The sequence below is a fragment of the Cajanus cajan genome, chromosome 9 (genome assembly GCF_000230855.2).
Source record: "Cajanus cajan strain Asha chromosome 9, NIPB_CcT2T_4, whole genome shotgun sequence".
In the NCBI taxonomy this organism is placed as follows: domain Eukaryota; kingdom Viridiplantae; phylum Streptophyta; class Magnoliopsida; order Fabales; family Fabaceae; genus Cajanus; species Cajanus cajan.
In genome coordinates, this window is record NC_138525.1 from 13,237,892 (window position 1) to 13,259,232 (window position 21,341).

At 36.5% G+C, this 21,341-nt stretch overlaps 2 protein-coding genes across 2 annotated transcripts in view; one reads left to right on the forward strand and one right to left on the reverse strand.

Moving 5' to 3' along the window:
- The window catches only part of LOC109813904 (nucleic acid binding protein), a 30,567-nt gene extending 9,766 nt beyond the window's left edge, over positions 1 to 20,801 (reverse strand). The window contains exons 1-3 of the mRNA XM_020378195.3: positions 20,437 to 20,801; positions 6,007 to 6,746; positions 217 to 1,967 (exon numbers count right to left, since the gene is read on the reverse strand). Of these exons, the coding sequence (XP_020233784.1) occupies positions 217 to 1,967; positions 6,007 to 6,746; positions 20,437 to 20,752 (2,807 nt within the window). The 5' untranslated portion in view covers positions 20,753 to 20,801. The remainder of the gene's footprint in view (positions 1 to 216; positions 1,968 to 6,006; positions 6,747 to 20,436) is intronic.
- Positions 11,093 to 13,007, forward strand: LOC145951660 (uncharacterized). Its single transcript, XM_083063313.1, has 3 exons — positions 11,093 to 11,856; positions 11,996 to 12,395; positions 12,507 to 13,007. Exons 1-3 carry the CDS (start codon positions 11,108 to 11,110, stop codon positions 12,912 to 12,914), a joined length of 1,557 nt encoding a protein of 518 aa, XP_082919439.1. The 5' UTR covers positions 11,093 to 11,107; the 3' UTR covers positions 12,915 to 13,007.
- Positions 20,802 to 21,341: the final 540 nt, after the last annotated feature.

A 21,341-nucleotide genomic window follows, 5' to 3' on the forward strand; every position in this document is an offset into this window, starting at 1 on the left:
TGAGGCATAAGCTTCCAAATGGGGAAAAAACGCCATGCAATTCAACATGTAGATTGTTTTTAGTGCCTTATGTTGGACTTAGGAGAGCGGAAACTGAGAAGTTATTGGAGTTTGAGGCATATGCTTCCAAATGGGGAAAAAAAGCCATGCAATTCAACATTGAATATACTTTTTTGTGTGTATACTGTATACATTATAAAAATTAATCTTCTATACCTGAATTCTATCTGGAAGAACAATCCTGGACAACCACGTAGATTCTTTAGAACAAAAGCGGCACCATCAATATTACTACATTCAACAAACCAACTACATCCCATCTGCATGCTTGCTTGTGTCAACTGAACAATGGATCCAGCATTTCCAATGGCAAGATTGCAAACGGCCATTAACTCATCATCTGTGAGGAAGAAAGAGCTACTATGCGGAATAGTTATGCAGAGAGTGCTGGATGGCACAATATCTTCTTCACGCATGGAAGGACAATTATTTCCAGTTATATAATTATCATTGAGACCTAGGTTCTGATTAATATTATACTTTGCGCGCAATGAAGCAAGTAAGGAGGACAAGTGAGACATCCTTGTTCGACTGCTGTCAGCAGGGCTCCCTGGTAGTGTTCGAGCATGAGGTGATCCAGCAGGGTTGTTGACTTTAAGGTCAATATGTGGAGGAGCAGGTAAAGGCCTTGCACAATCCATATAAGCATGCCCAATTCCAACATTAACTGTTCCTGGACCAAAATGCTGGTTATAGTTGCTTCTTTCTCTTCGGAGATGTCTCAGATGCAACATGACAGTGGTAGCTTCTTCAGGAGTTTCAAATTCAACAAGTAATGTAAACTCACAGCTAAGATATATATATCCAAGAGGACCTTTGTGGATCACTTTACTTGATTCATGGAGGATATCTTCCTTGGCTGATTGACTGGGAACATTTCCAACACAAATATGAGAACTAGAACCAATTGCAACACCATTCATTGCACCCCTTGTTCCAAGTCCTATATCCATGAACTTTACACGACAAGGAAAACATCCGTGTAAATAGTGTCGAGATTTTATCGCATCAACAATCCTTCTGTACTCAACCAAGGCAAACCCTTTTACAGGAAAGAAAATAAATTGCTCAATAGGACCAAATCTTTCTAACTGAAACCTAATATGACTTTCGGGCACATCAGGACTTATATAGCCTATCCATAGCAGCTTAGCAGCAGAGACAATATCCATGGCTGCAGGATCTCCATCACAGCACCAGACAATTTGACTTATTGCTGAAGCAGTTGGCGACATAAAATGATTATTAGGAGATGCCAAAGAATTACTAACAGATCCACTAGAGGATCTCAGTGGAGGTGAATTGAAATTCATATTAAAGACTTGATTTTTCTCTGAATTCAGAAAATCATTTCTACCCTCAAATGAATTACTCCTAAAATCTACTGGTGTTCTAACTGCAGGTGAGTATATTTGATGGCTTGCTGAGTCCCTAGGTGTTGAACATCTAACGTTGGGCATATTCCCTTCCTCCCCCATCCCAATGATCATGGGCTTTGAGACTCCATTATCATAATGCGAGCCCACTTTTAACACAGGAACATTTTCAAGAGAAACTGCAGAGCTATGAGCCATCACATATTTGTCAGAAACCTTGTCAGTAAAACCACCATTAGAAGAACCAACATGAACTCTCAAACTGTTGCCTTTTCCAGATGATTCACCAACGCTTTCATGTTCCACACAGATCCTAGGAACCATGTAGTTCCTATTCATGTAAATCGAAGAATCAGCTTTATCTTCATCACTATCTGCTTGACAGTCTTCTAAATCAGCTTGTTGAGCAAACATTCCAAGAATTCCTTGTAGTAATGACGTAATGTCTGGTGATGCATTGGAGTGCAAGTCAAGTAATTTCTTGCATCTACACAACATCCATTTCCGCAGTGGGGGGTCCTTGTGAAGAACCTGTATAGAGAATGGCCATGAAAAAGTTTCTTAGTAAGAACTAAGAAGCTATTAAAATATAAACTCTTAAAACTAAGCAAAAAGAACCATATTTTTAACAAACATTCTTCAGTGTCAACAGCAATCAATATGCTATTAATTTCTAACAAAATATAAAACCTACAAGCAAAAAGTTCAATCATGCCTTCACAAAGTAAAATACAAATAAGAAAATTGCATCACATCATATCTTTACAATCAAATGCAATGTATAAAGACATTTTCCTTTGATGAAACAAAGGAATTAAAGAGCAATACTGACAAGCTGTACACTGCTACAACACCTTAAATTTCAACCAAACTGCCAAGAATTTGATACAAATCAGGAAGTTTTTAATGATATATGCATGGTAGTCAGAACTGCAATTCAACTCGTAGAATTACAATTTTATGCTTCTGCATGCTTGGATGAGTTCATACATGAACAGAATCTCATGAAAGCAAAAATTGTAAAATCACAGTGCAAGATTGTAGAAGCGGTATAAGCATTTTTTTGAGTTTGCAGTGTCAGTTTTTTTTCGAGGATTTTTATTCATTTTTCACATTTTAGGCCAGGTTTCAGTTTTTTTTTTTTATTGTATTGGCCTTCTACAAACCTAAGTCCATCAGTTCCTAGACCTAAATGGCTAAACTCAACACCATCCAGCCTCCCCCAAAATTGCCCCAACATTCTTCTTCCACCATTCATCCCAGCCTTCTTCAACCTAGCTTTTGCAACCAAACTGCTGTTTGATCACCAGAGCTCTCCTTTGTCTTCCCCTGCATCTGGAGATCCTCTCCACCACGTCGGTGATCCTCTCTGCACAAATTGTTAAGTGAAACTCTTTTCCACTACATCGGAGCCTCGGAGTGTCAGAGGTAATATACTAGTCTGCCACAGTCCCACTCTTTCTCTGTTTTTCCTTCCTCTGCCTCTGCAAAACTGTTTTGCTCCCACTGTACCCACTACAGTTTCCCTTTCTTTGTTTCTCTTTCCCACAGTCCAACCTCAGCTGGTGCCGTCATCGATTCTTTTTGTGGCTCATCTTGCTAATATGGTTAATGAAGGACAAGGGGATACAGAAGATGGAAGCAATAAGAATCTCTTGAGTCATTATGATTTTAATTTGGATGAACTGATTGAGTCTTAGATTTAGCGTTCCAAACTAGGTGTTTTAAGTTGTTTTGCTATGGCAGTGCAGTATTTTAAGATGTTTTGTTAGTCATTTCTGATTTGTATGGATTAAGTTATTGACTTTAATATGCTTATGAATCTATAATTATGAATTTAAGCTTAATAATGTATTTCATGTGTTATAATGGTTTTCTTTCCTCTTATTTATACTATGTGAGATGCATGTATTTGGATTTTATAAATCTTGAAGAAACTTGCACTTCGTGTTACGCTTCCATGATTTACGATTTTATGACTTTTTCCTAATTCTAACTAGAATCTTGATTTTGACTACCTTGTATATAAGGTTCACTTCTTCATATGGATGTCATTATAGTAAATAAATGAAACAAGGAAGGGGGGAGAGAGAGAACCAACAAAACCACAATAAAAATAAGGGGAAATTGCCCTTACCTACCATGAGGTCTTCTTAAGTGACACACACTCCTTAGGAGTTTTTAAAAAAACTCACCTTCCCTAGATAGCATCAAAGAAGGGGTGTGTATGTCATTTTATTAAATAATATAATGTGTGACTTTATTAAATACATTAGGGACGTGAGTGTTTTTTAAAATCTAGAGCAAGTGTGATTATCATTTAAGACCTTAGGGGAGATGAGTGAAATTCCAACCCCCCCCCCCATATAAATAATAGTGTTTGGATGAAGAAATTTAAAATTCAAGGAAATTGAATTACTTTGATTTCAATTTCCATCATTCTTTAAATGTTTTGTTTGGATAAGTCAATTCAAATTTCTTAAATTTTAAATTCTTAGTTTGGATATGGTAATTTGATTTCCACAAGTAAAATTGATTTTTTATATATATATATATATATATATATATATATATTGAGATCTTATGATTAAATTTTATAAATTCAAATATTAGCAAAATTTCAAATGTTTAACAGCTTTAAAATGAAAATCAAATAATGTTTAATAATTTAAAAATATTTTTGAATATTAAATAATTAAAAAAATTATTGATATTTTTTATGTCGATTTTGAAAGAGAGGTAAGGGAGGTATGAGGAAAAAAAAAAAAAAAGGAGAGAAGAGAGAAGAGAGACTACTAGAAAGAGGGAGAGATGAAGAGAAAAGAGAAATAGGCGAGAGAGAGTATGAGAGATGGAAGAGAGAGAGCCAAAAGAAAACATAATCATCCTACACCAAGCAATATTGTTCATTTTAGTCCCTATATGATAAAACTTAGTTGTTTGCCAACTTTATAGCAGTATCAGTTTTGGTCCCTATAATTGACATCTTTTGTTTTGCACCCTATTACACTTCATTTTGGTTCCTACATGAAGGGAGGAGGGGGTATGGAGGGACTCTAGCACCATTATGACTTTATTAAACAATAGGGACAAATTTGTTAAAAAATATATCTATGCATGGACTAGAATGAAAATATGACAGCAACATTCAGGGTTTGTAGCTGCCAATAGAGCTCTGGTGTGCAGCTGCACAAAACTCTTTATGGCCTCAAACAGACCCCCCAAATGTGACCCGTCACTATTTGTTTACAATCATTGCTCTCACATTATCTACCTTCTTGTGTATATAGATTATATAATCCTGACAGGAAATTCTTAACAGCTATTTCAATAACTTACTCTACAACTCAATGATGTGTTTGCCCTAAAACAACTTGGTGATCTTGAATATTTCTTGGGCAATGAAGTCCGAAAATGGTGCTTTGTTACTTACTCAAAAAAAGTACATTCAAGACCTACTTTAGAAAGCTAAAATGGCTAAAGCAAAGAGCATCTCGTCTTCTATGGTTAGAATCTCATTGGGTTGCTGTCAAAAGAATTCTAAGGTATCTCAAGGGTGAGCCAATCTTGGCCTTCTTCCAAAACTAGCAACAATCTCTGAATCACCTTCAACTTAATACCTTCTCTGATGCTACTTGGGCCTTGGATCCTGATGATAGGAGGTCTACATCTAGCTCGTGTAGCTTTCTAGGACCAAACCTGATATCTTGGTGGTCCAAGAAAAAAAAGAGATTGTAGCTCATTCAACCGCAGAAGCAGAGTACAAAAGTTTAGCAGCCACAGCTACTGAAACTTTATGGATAGTCTATTTTACATAAATACATATGAAACTATTTCCCCTACTATATATTGTGATAACTTAAGCACAGTGGTTCTGTCTCACAATCCTATTCTCCATGCAAGAACAAGCACATGGAACTTGACATTTTCTTTCTCAAAGAGAAAGTCATCAATAGTCTCAGTCTTACAGATTCCTTAGGATGAACAATGTGCAGATATCCTCACAAAATCCTTATCTCCTACTTGGTTTCAGTATCTTTGAGATAAGCAGAAGGTCAACGATGAAAGTATCTCTAATTAATTCTTATCAACAAACTAAAATGTAGAGCTCTCTAGTTACCTTATTTTGCTTATATACAACAGACAAATTGCCTATAAATAATAACTTCTTTTACTTGAAGATTTGTTCATTTAAGAATAACATTAGACATGTATAATCATGCCAAACAAGCTCAAGCTTTAAACTTGGATCAGTCATCTACAGAAAACAAGCCCTCAAGTCAATTGCACTTCAATAATACATGCACAACTACTTTAAGACTAGTCTACTCTATTAACCATTTTATCCATATAGATAACAGTATAGATGCAACTCTTACAAGACAGTACAAGAAAAAAACTACATCCTGCCTAGAAAAATAATTTTCACAATAGAGTAATAATAAAGTTCAAAATAGATGCAGACTATGCATGCAATTTGTTAGAACAGATATACTACAGGAGAAAAATATAAAATATATACTGCTTATAGATGATATTCACACAAGTTAACAATTATGAAGTATTTTACCCGTATAAGCAAGCAGCTCTTGCCAACAGATAAATCACCACCAGAGACATGGTTGTCTTCATTCATAATTTCATCACCAGCCTCCTTGTCTCTGATGCCTGACCCAGTAGAATCTGTACATGATTTAGGTCCACCAATTGCTCTATCCAAAAGGTGAACTGCTTCATCATCATCAAATGTGCTAGTTACAAGGCTCAGAAAACGCTGTCCTTCATTAGCTCTCTCTTTTGTGCCAGAGCCTAAGAGCTCCAAACAAGCTGCAAGCAAATCTTTTGGACAAGAGAAGAATATCCAAAGTAGACATAATGCACGCAACTTGGACAGTTTAGTCAATGAAGACTCATCTTCATCTAAAACATTTTGTTTCAACTCAGAAAAAACCTCAGGGGTATCTTGCATATTCAGGAAATTCTTGTCTAGCATCTGAAAGACATCCTTTCCTTCAAATAAGTTTATAAAAAAAGTGAGCATATTCTGAAAAACTGCTGAGCAAATTCCTCTAATTACAGCTGATGTTGGCACAACAGATGAAGCAATGCAGCAAATATCAGCTAGGCCACAAATACAGGCTCTAGCAGTTTCAAATGCAATACCATTGGAATCCTCTCCTTTACTGATTAACGCCAAACTCGAGTTGTGCATATTAATAACAACTTTAGCTGCAGCTTCCAAAGCTGTTGGACAGTGACATGCGTATCGAGGGATAAGATCGGCCACAATTCTCTGTACACTAATACAACCTGTCACATTATATAAGTTTCACTTAGGGCAAAACAGAATTCCAATCAAGGTAATATTTTTCTATCAATTCCTTCAATATCAGAAATAGAGGATAGCTCACTTTCAAATTAAGCACTTGATAAAGTGATAAAATCACATCATGAGGTAGAGACATGGCTATTTTAGGTGATATTGAAACCTAAATCTCTTGTGCTTTCTGCAACTAGCTTGGACTTATTGAGGCAGACACTAAAATACTAGATCTTTACAAGTGTAAAAGAAACACATTACTGCAGACATCAAAGTAGCTAAATGAGGTTAATAAAGCAGCAGTGGGGCATTAAGCATTTTTTCTCCATTTAATGGTTCCAAGTATGACATTGACCAAAGCAGAAAAGTTGCAGTAACAATTTTTTTTTTATTTGTCAAAAATGGAAATCTCAAAGAAGAGCACAAACATGGATGAAGCAAGGCTTCTTGGGGTCTAGTTTTACTAATAAGTGATCAAAGGCATTCATACTTGACATATGGAAACATGATTATTATTGCCAATACATTTGCACTTCAGAAGTCCAAACGGAAGCAAAGTTACTACTATAATATCTTTATTTTTAATTTGGGCAAGGCCAGTAACTTGGCATGAAAATCCTGTGATGCAGTAAAACAAGAATTTGCAGAGGGATTATAAAATGGAAAGGGATATATCTGGATGATGTTGAGCAAAACTGGTAGTGGGCTGAAGAGTATGCTAAATCCCAGCCACAGTTGTTAGGAAATTCTAGATTAAGTGGTGTCAGGACACTTGAAGCCAGTCAGCCAGCTGAGCTAGCAGCAGCCGTAGTTCGGCTAGAACTGCTAGATGTTAGCCAAACTTATTCTTCTGAATGTTTAACTTGTGCCTCAAGATACATACCTGTATAAATACTGATCTGTAAATCAGAGATTAATGAGAACCATATTTCATCTTCTATCTCCAGTTAATCGCATATCTCAGTTTTCTCTCTAACAAGAATAGCTCCCTACATTTTTTCCACTGCTGTTCTCATCACCAACACTCATCTTAATATTCTCATTTTGTTACTCCCACATTTCCCTCATGTCCCTTAAGAGCCCAGTATTTACTACCATATAGTATAGCCACACGTCAGCAGTACGATAAAAGTAAAACTTGCCTTTGAGTTTGGCAGATACTTTGTTACAACAAATAGCCCCTGTTGTTTTTCCCCATTTTAGCCATTCCACTTGTATCTAGTGTGTGACATCCTTATTAATTTCTCCCTCATTTTGCATCATTAATCCCAGATATTTAAAGTAGAAACCTGTGGTATTACATTTTGATATAAACCCGGTATATTATTAGAAAGAATAAGAGATTTCTCGCTTAGTACAGTGCTTGACTTGCAGAACTTCTACGGTTTGCACCTCACAAGACAAGATGAAATCCTTCTTGTTGGAAATAGGAGTATTTAGTGATTATTACTCTTCCTAGTTTCTTTGTTCAATGTATCTTAGGAAGTTGTGGTATTTTTAATTGTTGTCTTGGAAATAGTTGATGTCATTTATTATCTTTGTAACCACTATCATTATAAATAAGACCATTGTGCTGAGTGAAAAAATACACTCAAGCATAATCAGAAAATGTGTTCCCTATTTCTCTCTTTTAACATGGTATCAGAGCCATTTAGATCCACTTTAAAAATGGGTCACCCACCATTGATGCATGCCTCATAGGCATGAGAGGGTGTATTGGGAAAAACCCAAGTCCCACCAGTCCTAGATCATTAAAAAGGGCCACCCACCATTTATCCACGTACCAAGCCCAATAGTACTGGACGTGAGGGGGTGTATTGGGAAAAACCCAAGTCCCACATCGACTAGAGATTAGGCAATTGAATAATATATAAGTGGAAAGCAACCCTCACCTTACAAGTCGGTTTTGTAGGGTTCAGTTAGGCTTAAATCCACTATTCTAACATGGTATCAGAGCGTACATCCATAGAGCTCCTAATCTAAGGGGCTCTGCTTCCGCAACGCATATTTTTTAAGCAAGCTTGGCTGGGCTCTTGAAGCTGTCAAGCGTTCCGACGACTTTCCGGCAACCTTTCTGTTTTTCTGACATTTTTTCTGCTATTTTTCTGATGACCACCAGATTTCTGTCATGGAAGGGGAAGTTGTTCATCCACCCCCAAATAATCAATTTGGAGATTTGCAGAGCATTCATTCTTCCTATAGGTTGAATGGAAAAAATTATTTAAAGTGGTCACAACTTATTCGCACAATATTGAAAGGAAAAGGGAAAATCAGCCACCTGACCGGTGCTGGTCCAAAGGAAGGAGAACCAAATTTTAAAGCATGGGATGAGGAAGATGCATTGATCATTGCTTGGCTATGGAATTCTATGAATACAGAAATTAGTGATACCATTATGTTTCTCAGCACAGCAAAAGAAATTTGGGATGCAATAGAGCAAACTTATTCCAAGGCTAAAGATGCTGCCCAGGTATATGATGTAAAGGTGAAAACTCTAGCTGCAAAACAGGGAAATAAATCTGTTACTGAATATGCTAACCAACTGAAGTCCCTTTGGATGGAATTAGATCATTATAGAGCTATCAAGACTAAGTGTGCAGGTGATGCTGCTGTATTGAAGGAATTTATTGAGCAAGACAGGGTGTATGATTTTCTTGTAGGGTTAAACCCTGAGTTTGATCAAGTTAGGGTCCAAATCCTTGGAAAATCTGAACTCCCAAGTTTTAATGAGGTGGTTGCAATTGTACGAAGTGAGGAAAGTAGGAGGAATTTGATGCTAGATTCTCCAATTGTAGAAAGCTCAGCCATGGTGGCTAAAAAAGAAAAAAATGGGCAGTCAAAGAAATCAGATTTATGGTGCACTTATTGTAATAGGCCAAGACATACCCAAGAGAAGTGTTGGAAACTACATGGTAAACCTCCTAATCTAGAACTAGAAGGAGGAACATCTCGAAAAGGTGGGCAGGTCTATGTGGCTGAAAAAAATGAAGAAAAAACAAATTCTTCTAGCATACTGGAACCTGCTAGCTTGAGTCAAGAAGAAATAGAAAGGATGAGCATGGTTGTCAAACTCGCGAGTCAACTCGTAGAATCGGACGAGTTTACGAGTCTAGGGGAGCAAAACGGGTTAACTCGCTTGTAGAATCGTTTTTGGGTAGACTCGGGTAGACTCGGTCAGAATCGCGAGTCTGAGCCCGAGTCCACGAGTCTGGTGACGTTTTTTTTTTTACCCCTAAATGGCCCAAAAACGACGCCGTTTTGCCTAGGTCAGTAAGTGAGAAAATGTTTTTGCCCTGCGCGCTAGCTGCTCCACCATTTGCACGTTTTTGAGTCTCCCTCCGTAGCTAAACCCTAAACAGCCATCTCCGCCGCAGCTACGAACTCTAATCGCCCCTCTACGAAACGCGCGTCTCCGCCACTACGAGGGCGCCTCTCCGCCGCTACGAACGGCGCCGCATCTTGCTGGGACGGACGCGAGTCTCCCTCCGCCGCATCTCCGCCGCATCTCTGCCACCGCCAAAATCGCTTTCCGTCATTGCAGCTTCCACTCTTCCAGCGTCGTGACTCGTGAGTGTTACTTCTCAGTTCTCACTCTAACATTTTTTGATTTTTTGGTTTGTTGGTGTTATTCACAATTTACATATACTTAGTCTCTTACTCGGTTACTCCTATAATTGCAAGATGTCTGAAACCGGTGGTGGCTCAAAGTCTTCAAGCAATGCAGTTTCTTCTTCCAGAGGAAGGAAAAATGCCCCTGGAAATAGGACTGACATGGGTTGGAAGCATGGGACAGATGTTCTAGGCAATGGAAAAAAGGTGAAGTGCAACTATTGCACAAAAACTGTCAGTGGGGGGATTTTCAGATTTAAGCGTCACCTTGCTGGTACTAGAGAAGATTCTGAACCATGTGCAATGGTACCGGAAGAAGTTAAAATTCTAATGATGAAAATTGTTGCGGAGGCTAAAGAGACATCAATGAGGAAAAAGAGATTGGTTGATATTGATGAGGAAGATGACATAGAGAAAGAGATGGAGATGAGGGCTTTGACAAAAGGAAAAGGAGTTGGTGGTGCTGGAGTTCAAATAACATTAAACCAAATGATGAAAAAAGACTATAAGGACCAAGTTGATCAACAAGTTGCAAGGTATTTTTACACAAGTGTCATTCCCTTCAATTCCATTAAAAATGTAGTTTATAAAGATGTGTGAGATGATAGGGAGATATGGAATTGGTTATAAACCCCCTTCTTATCATGATGTGAGGGAGAAGCTTTTGAAACAAGCTGTGATTGAAACTGATTCAATGCTTGAAGAGTTTAAGAAGGAATAGAAGAGGACTGGTTGTTCAATCATGTCTGATGGATGGACAGATAAGAAGAGGCGATCAATTTGTAACTTTTTGATCAATAGTCCTAAGGGGACAGTCTTCCTATATTCATTAGACACATCTGACATCTCTAAAACAGCTGATAAAGTTTTTAAAATGTTGGATGATGTTGTCAATTATGTAGGAGAAGAGAATGTGGTCCAAGTTGTCACAGACAATGCTGCAAATTACAAGGCAGCAGGTGAAATGTTAATGCAGACACGGAAGAATTTGTATTGGACTCCATGTGCTGCTCACTGTATTGATTTGATTTTTGAGGATTTTGAGAAGAAGCTAAAGGTTCATGAAGTGACTATCAAGAAAGGAAGAAAGATTACCACCTACATATACTCTAGAACAATGCTCATTAGCATGTTGAAGAAGTTCACTAAGGGGAGGGACTTGGTTAGGCCCGGTATAACTAGATTTGCTACTACTTATTTAACTCTATCTTGTCTCAATGATAATAAAGCATCATTGATGTGTATGTTTAGTTCAAATGAGTGGAAATCAAGTAAGTTTTCCTCTACACCGGAGGGAAGAAAGGTGGAAGGCATGGCTTTAGATAGTCGTCAATGGAAGAACATAATCATATGTCTCAAAGCCGTTGTTCCTCTTATGACTGTCCTTCGCTTGGTGGATTCTGATGAAAAACCTGCCATGGGTTTTATATATGATGGGATGGATTGTGCCAAGGAAAAGATAAAAATCAACTTCGGCAATGTTAAGAAAAGGTAAACTTTTCTTAGTTCTAAACTATATTTCTATTGAAATTTAATGATCTTATTTAGTAAATTAGTATAGTTATGTACTCATGTTTCTAGTATATGATAATGGCAATATTCCTAACTTGCATTTATTTCATATTTATAGTTATGAACCTGTATGGAATATTATTTATGAAAGGTGGGATAAACAACTCCATAGACCCTTACATGCAGCTGCATATTACCTCAATCCCCATTTCCATTATGACCCTAATTTTAGAGATGATGATGTTGAGGTTAAACAAGGGTTATACAATTGTATGACAAGGTTGGTGAGTGACTTGAATGAGAGGAGCAAGATTGGTACGCAACTTGCTGAATTTCATTATGCTAGAGGGTTGTTTGGTCTTGATACTGCAGTGGCTAGTAGGAAGATTATGCTTCCTGCAGAATGGTGGGACTTCTATGGGGATGGATGTCCAGAGTTAAAGAAGTTTGCAATCTGTGTACTAAGCTTAACTTGTAGCTCTTCTGGATGTGAGCGTAACTGGAGTTCATTTGAAATGGTAATTGAATTAATGTCTTTGTTTTTAGTTGTTAATTTTTAATGTTTAGAAATTAGAGTTTTAGCCTTATAGGTAATCTTGAAATTTTGGTTTTTGTATTCTATTTTCTAGGTTCATACAAAGAGAAGAAATCGCTTGCATCAAAGGAAGATGAATGATTTGGTTTATGTGATGTATAACTTGAAGCTAAAGAGTAAACAAGTGAAAAGAAATCTTGTTATTCCTTTTGATGAACTTCATTCTGATGATGAGTGGATAACTGAGGAAGGAGATGCTATTTTTAATGGAGAGAATGTCCAACCACCACTTGGGGATGAAAATGAAAATGTGGATGATGGTGGAAATGTTGAACTAGTTGGAGATTCAACCAATCCAACTTTAAATGACCTTGAGGATTTGGTCTTTGATGATGTGAATATTGAAGAACCCTTATCATCAAATGAAGAGGATGATGAGCTTGAAGAAAATGAAGATGATGATGATGCACATGCATTTGTTGGAGGATTGGACTTTGATTGATTAATTTAGATCTTGTTTTATGTTTTTGATTTGTGGACTTATGTGTTTTCGACTTTTGGTTGTTTATGTATGGTTAAGATTTGTATTATGACATTTTATTGTTGTTATTTGACTTATTTCAGACTTAGAATGTTGAAATAGTAATATCATATTGTGTGTATTCATGTTTTTTAATATATTTTAATATTAGGTAGACTCTTACGAGTCTACGAGTCGAGTCTACCAGAGCTCCACGAGTTTGTGTAGACTCTCGAGTTTGACAACCTTGAGGATGAGAGCTTTTTTCAGCAGCCTTGAAAAACCATCAGGTACTTGTTCTTTGGCGTATTCAGGTATGCTTCCCATTTCATTCGGATTTAATGTCTCAAAAATTATTCCATCTCTTTGGGTTCTTGATTCCGGAGCCACAGATCATATGACTCCATCATCTAAATTCTTCTCTACCTATTTTCCATGTCCCAGCAATAAGAAAATAGCAACTGCAGATGGGACTCTTATAACTGTAGCTGGTATAGGAAACATCCATATAAATCCCTTCATAACCCTAAAAAATGTCCTTCATGTTCCCAAATTGTTCACAAATCTTATCTCAGTGAAAAAACTTACGAATGACATTTCTTGTAATGTTGTGTTTAATAATAATTGTTGTGTATTCCAGGACAAGGAATCGGGGAGGACGATTGGACGTGCTAGAGAAAGGAATGGCCTTTATCTTCTTGAGGAGCCAAGTTTGTCCGTTTTAGAAAAAAACCAGTCTCATTCTCTCATGTCAAAATATTTATTGTCAAAAAAAGAAAAAATTTTACTCTTTCATTATCGGCTTGGACATCCATCATTTGAAACCATCAAAGTTATGTTTCCGTCTTTGTTTTCTGGAATAAAAATTGATTGTCTTCAATGTGATGTGTGTGAAATTGCAAAACACAAGCGTGTTCCTTATCCATCAAGTACAAACAAAAGCACATTTCCTTTTTACCTTGTTCATACTGATGTTTGGGGACCGTCTCCTATACCAAATGTGTCAGGGGCTCGTTGGTTTGTGACGTTTATTGATGATTGCACTCGAGTTACTTGGGTTTTCCTACTTAAACACAAATCTGAAGTAAGCAATGTCTTTCAAAATTTCTTCTCAATGATTAAAAATCAATTTGGTGTGTCCATAAAGAAACTTAGGTCAGACAATGGCAAAGAGTATTTCAATCAAATTATTACTCCGTTTTGTCAAAAAGAGGGAATAATTCATGAGTCTTCATGTGTCCAAACACCTCAGCAAAATGGAATTGTTGAACGCAAAAATAGACACCTCTTAGATCAAACAAGAGCATTATTGTTTCAAAAAAATGTTCCAAAAACTTTTTGGGGGGAGGCTGTTCTCACAGCAACATATCTTATCAATCGTCTTCCCTCTAGAATCTTGGGATTTAGGAGCCCTATGGATGTACTTTCTTGTTTCTATCCTAACATGTCCACCTCTAGCAATCTTGTACCAAAGGTCTTTGGGTGTGTCACATTTGTCCATGTTCATGGTCCAGATCGAGGCAAACTTGATCCTCGGGCCCTAAAATGTGTCTTTGTTGGATACTCCTATACTCAAAAAGGGTATAAGTGTTATTATCCTCCTTCAAAAAAATTCTTTATATCTCGGGATGTCACCTTTCATGAGGAACAAAATTATTTTTCACAACCTTATCTTCAGGGGGAGAGTCTTTGGGAAGATAAGGAGATTCAGTTTGAAGCTTCACCCCTTCCAACTCTTGAGTTAAATTCTTATGATCTAGCCCAAGAACCGGAGCCTGAAAATGCACCAAATCCAATTGAACATGAACCTGAAAAAGCACCAGAACCTCAAGAAAAAAATGCACCAGTTGAATTTGAAAATGATAAAAGGTTTGGGAAGAATCTGGTTTACACAAGAAGATCAAAGGTCATTCCTGAATTGACACTCGTCCAAGAGGCCAATCCAATTCCTTCAGATCAGGTAACAAACTCTGATTTTTTAGCTTCAAATGATAATCTTTCAACTTCCCAAAATGAAATAGAAATTCCAGAACTTGACAATGATCTTTATCTTCCAATTGCTTTTAGAAAAGAAACCAGAAAATGCACAAAAAAACCTCTTTATCCTCTCTCAAACTATCTTTCATTTCACAAATTTTCTCCAACTCATAAAATTTTTCTTGCAAATCTAAACTCTATTTCAATTCCCACCAATGTTTTTGAGGCATTATCTGATAAAAATTGGAAGCAAGCCATGGATACAGAAATGGAGGCATTGGAGAAGAACAAAACATGGGAGTTGGTTTCTTTGCCAAAAGGAAAGAAACCAGTTGGTTGTAAATGGGTATATACAGTGAAGTATAAGGCAGATGGATCATTTGAGAGGTACAAGGCAGATTGGTTGCTAAAGGTTTCACACAAACCTATGGGATAGATTACTCAGAAACCTTTGCTCCAGTTGCAAAGATGAATACAGTTCGAGTACTATTATCTCTTGCTGCAAATTGTGGTTGGGAATTACAGCAATTTGATGTGAAAAACGCTTTCTTACATGGGGAACTTGAGGAGGAAATCTATATGGAGGTCCCACCAGGATATGAAGTTGCTGTCAATTCTGTTTGCAGGTTAAAGAAAGCTCTATATGGATTGAAACAATCCCCTCGAGCATGGTTTGGAAGGTTTACCAAGGTCATGACTGCCTTAGGATACAAGCAAAGCCAAGGGGACCACACTTTATTCATCAAACACTCCTTCTTAGGAGAAGTAACTGTATTGTTAGTATATGTGGATGATATAATTGTCACTAGTAATGATCGAAAAGAACAACTTCTCTTAAGCCAACAACTAGCAAGAGAGTTTGAGATAAAAACACTTGGGAAATTGAAATATTTTTTGGGAATTGAAGTGTCTCACTCTAAGAAAGGCATTTTCATATCTCAACAGAAATATGTCACAGATTTACTGAAAGAGACAGGCATGGCAGCTTGTAAACCTATGAGTACTCCCATGGACACAAATCTCAAATTAGGAAACTCAGACGATAGTGCAACAGTGGATAAGGAGATGTATCAACGTTTGGTTGGAAAATTAATTTACTTGTCTCACACAAGGCCAGATATTGCATTTGCTGTAAGTTTGGTCAGCCAATTTATGCATTGTCCGAGAGAAGTTCATTTGCATGCCATATACAGAATTCTGCAATACCTCAAGGGGACTCCAGGAAGAGGAATTTTATATAAAAGAAATGGAAATACAAGTCTTGAAGCCTACACTGATGCTGACTATGCAGCATAGTAGTCAATCCCGGATAGCGGAGCGGAGCGGTCGACCCTAAAACTGGGATAGCAGGATGGCGCGGAGCGGGATAACCGCTATTTAAATATTAATTTATATATATTAAATAATTAATAATATATATATATATAAAAGCTAAAAAAACAAAAAATAACTTTAAATTCATGTATTAAACATTTTTAATAATTAAAAGTTCATAGTGAAGTAAACAAAATAAAAAAATTAAGAAAACAAAATATTTAAAGTCTTATATTAAATTTTTTATTACTTAAAATATTATCTGAATTAATAATAAAGAGAAGTTACTTTCTAAAAAAAATAGTGAAGTAAAAGGCCCTTAATCAAATCAAAAGATAAAATAAAACTTGGCCCATTTGGCCCATTTGGCCTAACCCTAATTATTTTTCCACCTTCCTTCTAATTGTGAGACTCAAGCAGCCGTCACCAGTTACCACTCCTCTTAGAAGAAGACAAGACTGTAGATGTTGGAGAAGACAGAGCCACCATCGGAGAAGACAGCACCGCTGTCGGAGAAGACAGAGCCGCTGTCGGAGAAGACAGCACCGCTGTCGGAGAAGACAGAGCCGCTGTCGGAGAAGACAGTGCCGCTGTCGGAGAAGACAGAGCCGCTGTCGGAGAAGACAGATCGACGAAGATCCGCCGGAAAAAGAAGAAAAGTTCCGTCGCCCACCCGCGATCGCGCCGCCACGCTCCGCCACTTTCGCAGCCGCTCCGACCGCTCCTTCAAAACGCTCCGCAACAAACTTTTTGAAGCGGCACGGAGCCGCTCCGCTCCGACGCGCCGCGATTGCGGCCGCGACAACCGCTATTGACTACTATGCTATGCAGGATCAATTATTGATAGGAGATCTACTACGGGATATTGCACATTTCTTGGGGGAAACTTAGTAACATGGAGAAGTAAAAAGCAAAATGTTGTTGCTAGATCTAGTGCTGAAGCTGAATTTCGGGCTATCGCACAAGGTATTTGTGAACTACTATGGTTGAAAATTATCCTAGAAGACTTGAAGATTACATGGGATGGACCAATGAAACTCTATTGTGATAATAAGTCAGCAATCAACATAGCTCATAATCTTGTTCAACATGATCGAACCAAACACATTGAAGTGGATAGACATTTTATCAAAGAAAAGCTTGATAGTGGTTTGATTTGTACTCCATATGTACCTTCACAAAGACAACTTGCAGATATTCTTACTAAAGGCTTGCGCTGTCCAGATTTTGAGAGAATAATATGCAAGCTGGGAATGGAAAATATTTATTCTCCAGCTTGAGGGGGAGTGTTGGAAATAGGAGTATTTAGTGATTATTACTCTTCCTAGTTTCTTTGTTCAATGTATCTTAGGAAGTTGTGGTATTTTTAATTGTTGTCTTGGAAATAGTTGATGTCATTTATTATCTTTGTAACCACTATCATTATAAATAAGATCATTGTGCTGAGTGGAAAAATACACTCAAGCATAATCAGAAAATGTGTTCCCTATTTCTCTCTTTTAACACTTCTCAACCTCCTAAGAAAGTGGATTGGAGCCTAACTCATCCCTACAAAACCGGCTTGTCAAGTGAGGATTGTTCCCCACTTATATATTCTTTAATTGTCGTATCTCTAATCTATGTAGGACTCGGATTTTCCACAATACATCCCCTCATGTCCAGCACTATTGGATTTGGTACGTGAATAAATAATAGATAACCTTTTTTAATGATCTAGGATAGGCAGGATTTAGGTTTTTCCCAATACATCCCCTTACGTCCAGCACTATTGGACTAGGTATGTGGATAAATGGTGGTTGGCCTTTTTAGAGTGGATCTAGATCGCTTTGGTACCATCTTAAGAAAGTGAATTGGAGCCTAACTCAACCCTACAAAATTAACTTGTAAGTAGAGGATTGCTCTTCAATTATATAATTTTTAATTGCCTTAACTCTAGTTGATGTAGGACTTGAATTTTTCCCAATATAATCCTTCTTCCTATTTATATACAGCTACTAATTTACTAACATAAACCCACACTTAATGGGCCTAGTCAATTGGAGGATCACTCCCCTTCTTTCTAAAATAACTGCTAAAAGACCCTAACATATTTCTACTTCTCTTGCTAAAATTGCAATAAATATACTCTATCTTACCCCTACTTCGGCGAAAACCTTTTGTTTCTTTAGTCTGTCTCCAAATTTCAAGTTTAAAGTTAATTGCTTCCTTTGATTCTTCAATAAAAATTATATCATCCGCAATAAGCATGCAATTAGGGATAATCTACTGTATGTCCCTAGTAGGTATGTCCAAGACTGGATTGAACAAGTAAGGACTTAAAGCTTAGCCTTGATGTAATTCTATACCTATGAGAAAGTCCTTAGTTTCCCCTCATAGCAAGAATAAGATTTCTAAATTGTGAGATATCATCGTGTACAAAACTATTTTGAAATGATGGATACCTTATTACCACCACATCCCATGTTCACTATTATATATGTGTGTGCATAAATAAATATATACATGCATTACACATGCATAAATATAATATATATATATATATAATTATATATATATATAATTATATATATATATACATATATACATATAATATAATGATAAATTTAAAAAAATTATGAAAACTTAATAAACATTTATCCTTTTTTTCATTTCTATCACTCAAGCCCTAGATCTTTGTGACTACATGTTATTAAGTTGTGACTGAACTAATATAATGAGCTCACAATCTGCCATATTGGAAATGCACCACCACATCAAACTTACAAGTTTATAAAATTTTTATTGTGGAGTTCATTGTAATGTTTTGTAATTATGTTTATGATGTTTAATAAAAAAAAATCTTGAATAGTATTTTAATTAAATTATGTATGTAATTTTTTTTCAATAATTTTTCATAGTTAACTGAAGTGCAGCCAATAAGTAAGGGTATGGGAACTTAAGTACTCAATGGGTACTTAAATATTCAATGGGTAAGGGTACAGGTATTAAAGTTATTACTTGGGCGGGTATGAATACAAGTCCAGGTATTTTTTGTTTTAATGTGGATATGTGCATGGATACTATAATACCCTACCTAGACTCTATCCATTGTTATCCTTATCTATGTACACAACCTTAAGACTCTGGTTCAATGGAGGAAAGGGGAGATGAGCAATTTTCATGGAAGGGAGGGACTTCAATCACATATTTTGTTTGGTTATAGAAGGAGAGGGAAAAATAATTTATGTTTGTTTAGTTCACGAGGGGAGAGGTTTAACATCAAAATAACCTTATCCTTCTCTCCTCCTCCAAATCCTCAGAATATTGGAGGGGGGCCAAAATAGGATGAAAAGGGATTTTGCTCTCCTGTCCTCTTTTCATAGAAATTAACCAAACATGAAAGGTTTAAAAAAAAAAAAAAATTCCCCTTTGCTCCTGTCCCTCACCTCTATTTTCCTCCAACCAAACACTATGTAATAGAGAATGCAATTATTGTCAATCATGTGATTGATATTGTTGATTCTTTTTCTATTTTGCAGTTTCCTCATTTAAAAAATTAAAGGATCATAGGAAAAGTTGTTGAACCATAGAAAATTATTACTATATCTCTTAAATTTAGGGATTTCTTTCTTTTTTTTCTTTTGTATATTTCCTCATTTGGGAGAGTACAGTATCATAGGAAACGTTGTTGTATCATAGAAAATTATTCTTCCTTTTTGTTCTTCTGTATCTTGTATCTATAAATTTGTACCTCAGCATTTCTCAATCAATCAACTCGGTACAAAATATTCAATATTTTTCAGTTTTTGGTTTCAAGTACTTTTTTAAGCAAAACCACATCAGAGATTGGCATTCTTCACCACATGTCCATATCATATGTCAGGAACATTTCTTGTTTCAAAAGAACATTCGAAAAAATATGATTTACAAACCCTAATAAGCAACACTAGCAAGAATAAGATTGAAATGTCATCATGTATAAAACAATTTCAGAATGAATTGAAGTCTCGAGCAATTCCCAAACAAAAATGAAATCATTTCTTTCATTCCCAACACTCCAAACATTACGCAAACATAAATAACACCATACAGGGTGGTGACCTTTATGCACAGGGTTTTAATAGAAAGATTCCTCAATGGTTTTCTACAGAAACGTTCCTCTCCAGCACAATCGCATTCCGATTGCAATCAAACTATTGAAAAGAGAATAGCGAGAGTGAGAAAAGGCGATTACCTCTAGAAGAAGTGATGAGAGCGAGATAACTCTGTTCAAGGTCTGACATGTTGGGAGCGTCTTTCTGAAGCAAGCAAAGCTTAATCCGCTTGTAGCCTTCGTACACGCTTCGAATTTCATCCTTGTTCCGCCGCTTCGCGAGAATCTCCTCCTGAGACAGCGGGGGAGTTGACGGCGAGGGTAGGGCTTGCGGGGAGGGAGGGGTGGCGTCGGACGCCTCCGCCGGTGCTGGCGGCGGCGGAGGCACAGACGGTGGCGATTCGGGTAAAGGCTCGTACAGCTTTCGCTTCTTCGGAGGCTGCTCCACTGAGGCCATGGCTAGTGAGGACTGGACTGGTCTCCAACGCAGTGCACGAGCCTACTGCGCTTTCCACGCATTTAATTTAAGAGTTAATCCTGTACGCTTCCAGTTTAAAATTTTTTTACACTGCAGTCAATCAAAATCATTAATAATACCTTCTCATCTGCTCATTTAATTAAATTAAAATAAAAAAATATTATTAATAACTCTGATTAATTACGAGTATAAAAATTTTACACTCGTAATATATAGATGATTAACTTTTAATTTAATTTACTCTATGTATATCATAAGTGTTTGATTTTACATTAAATTTTTTATATTAATTACTTTTAAAATGTTAGTTAATTTAATTTTAGGTTTTCTTCTTGTACATTGAGGATTTGATTCTAGGTTTAAAATTAATTATGAATTGGTATTTCAACTTGTACATATATACCAAATATTTATTGTATATAAAAAAATATGATAAATTATACTTATAAAGTTATCATATTTATACTTATAAAAATATATAATTTATCATTATTTTTATATACAGTAAATATTTGGTATGTACAATATTAAAATTATAAAAATATGATAAATTATAATAATTTATTAA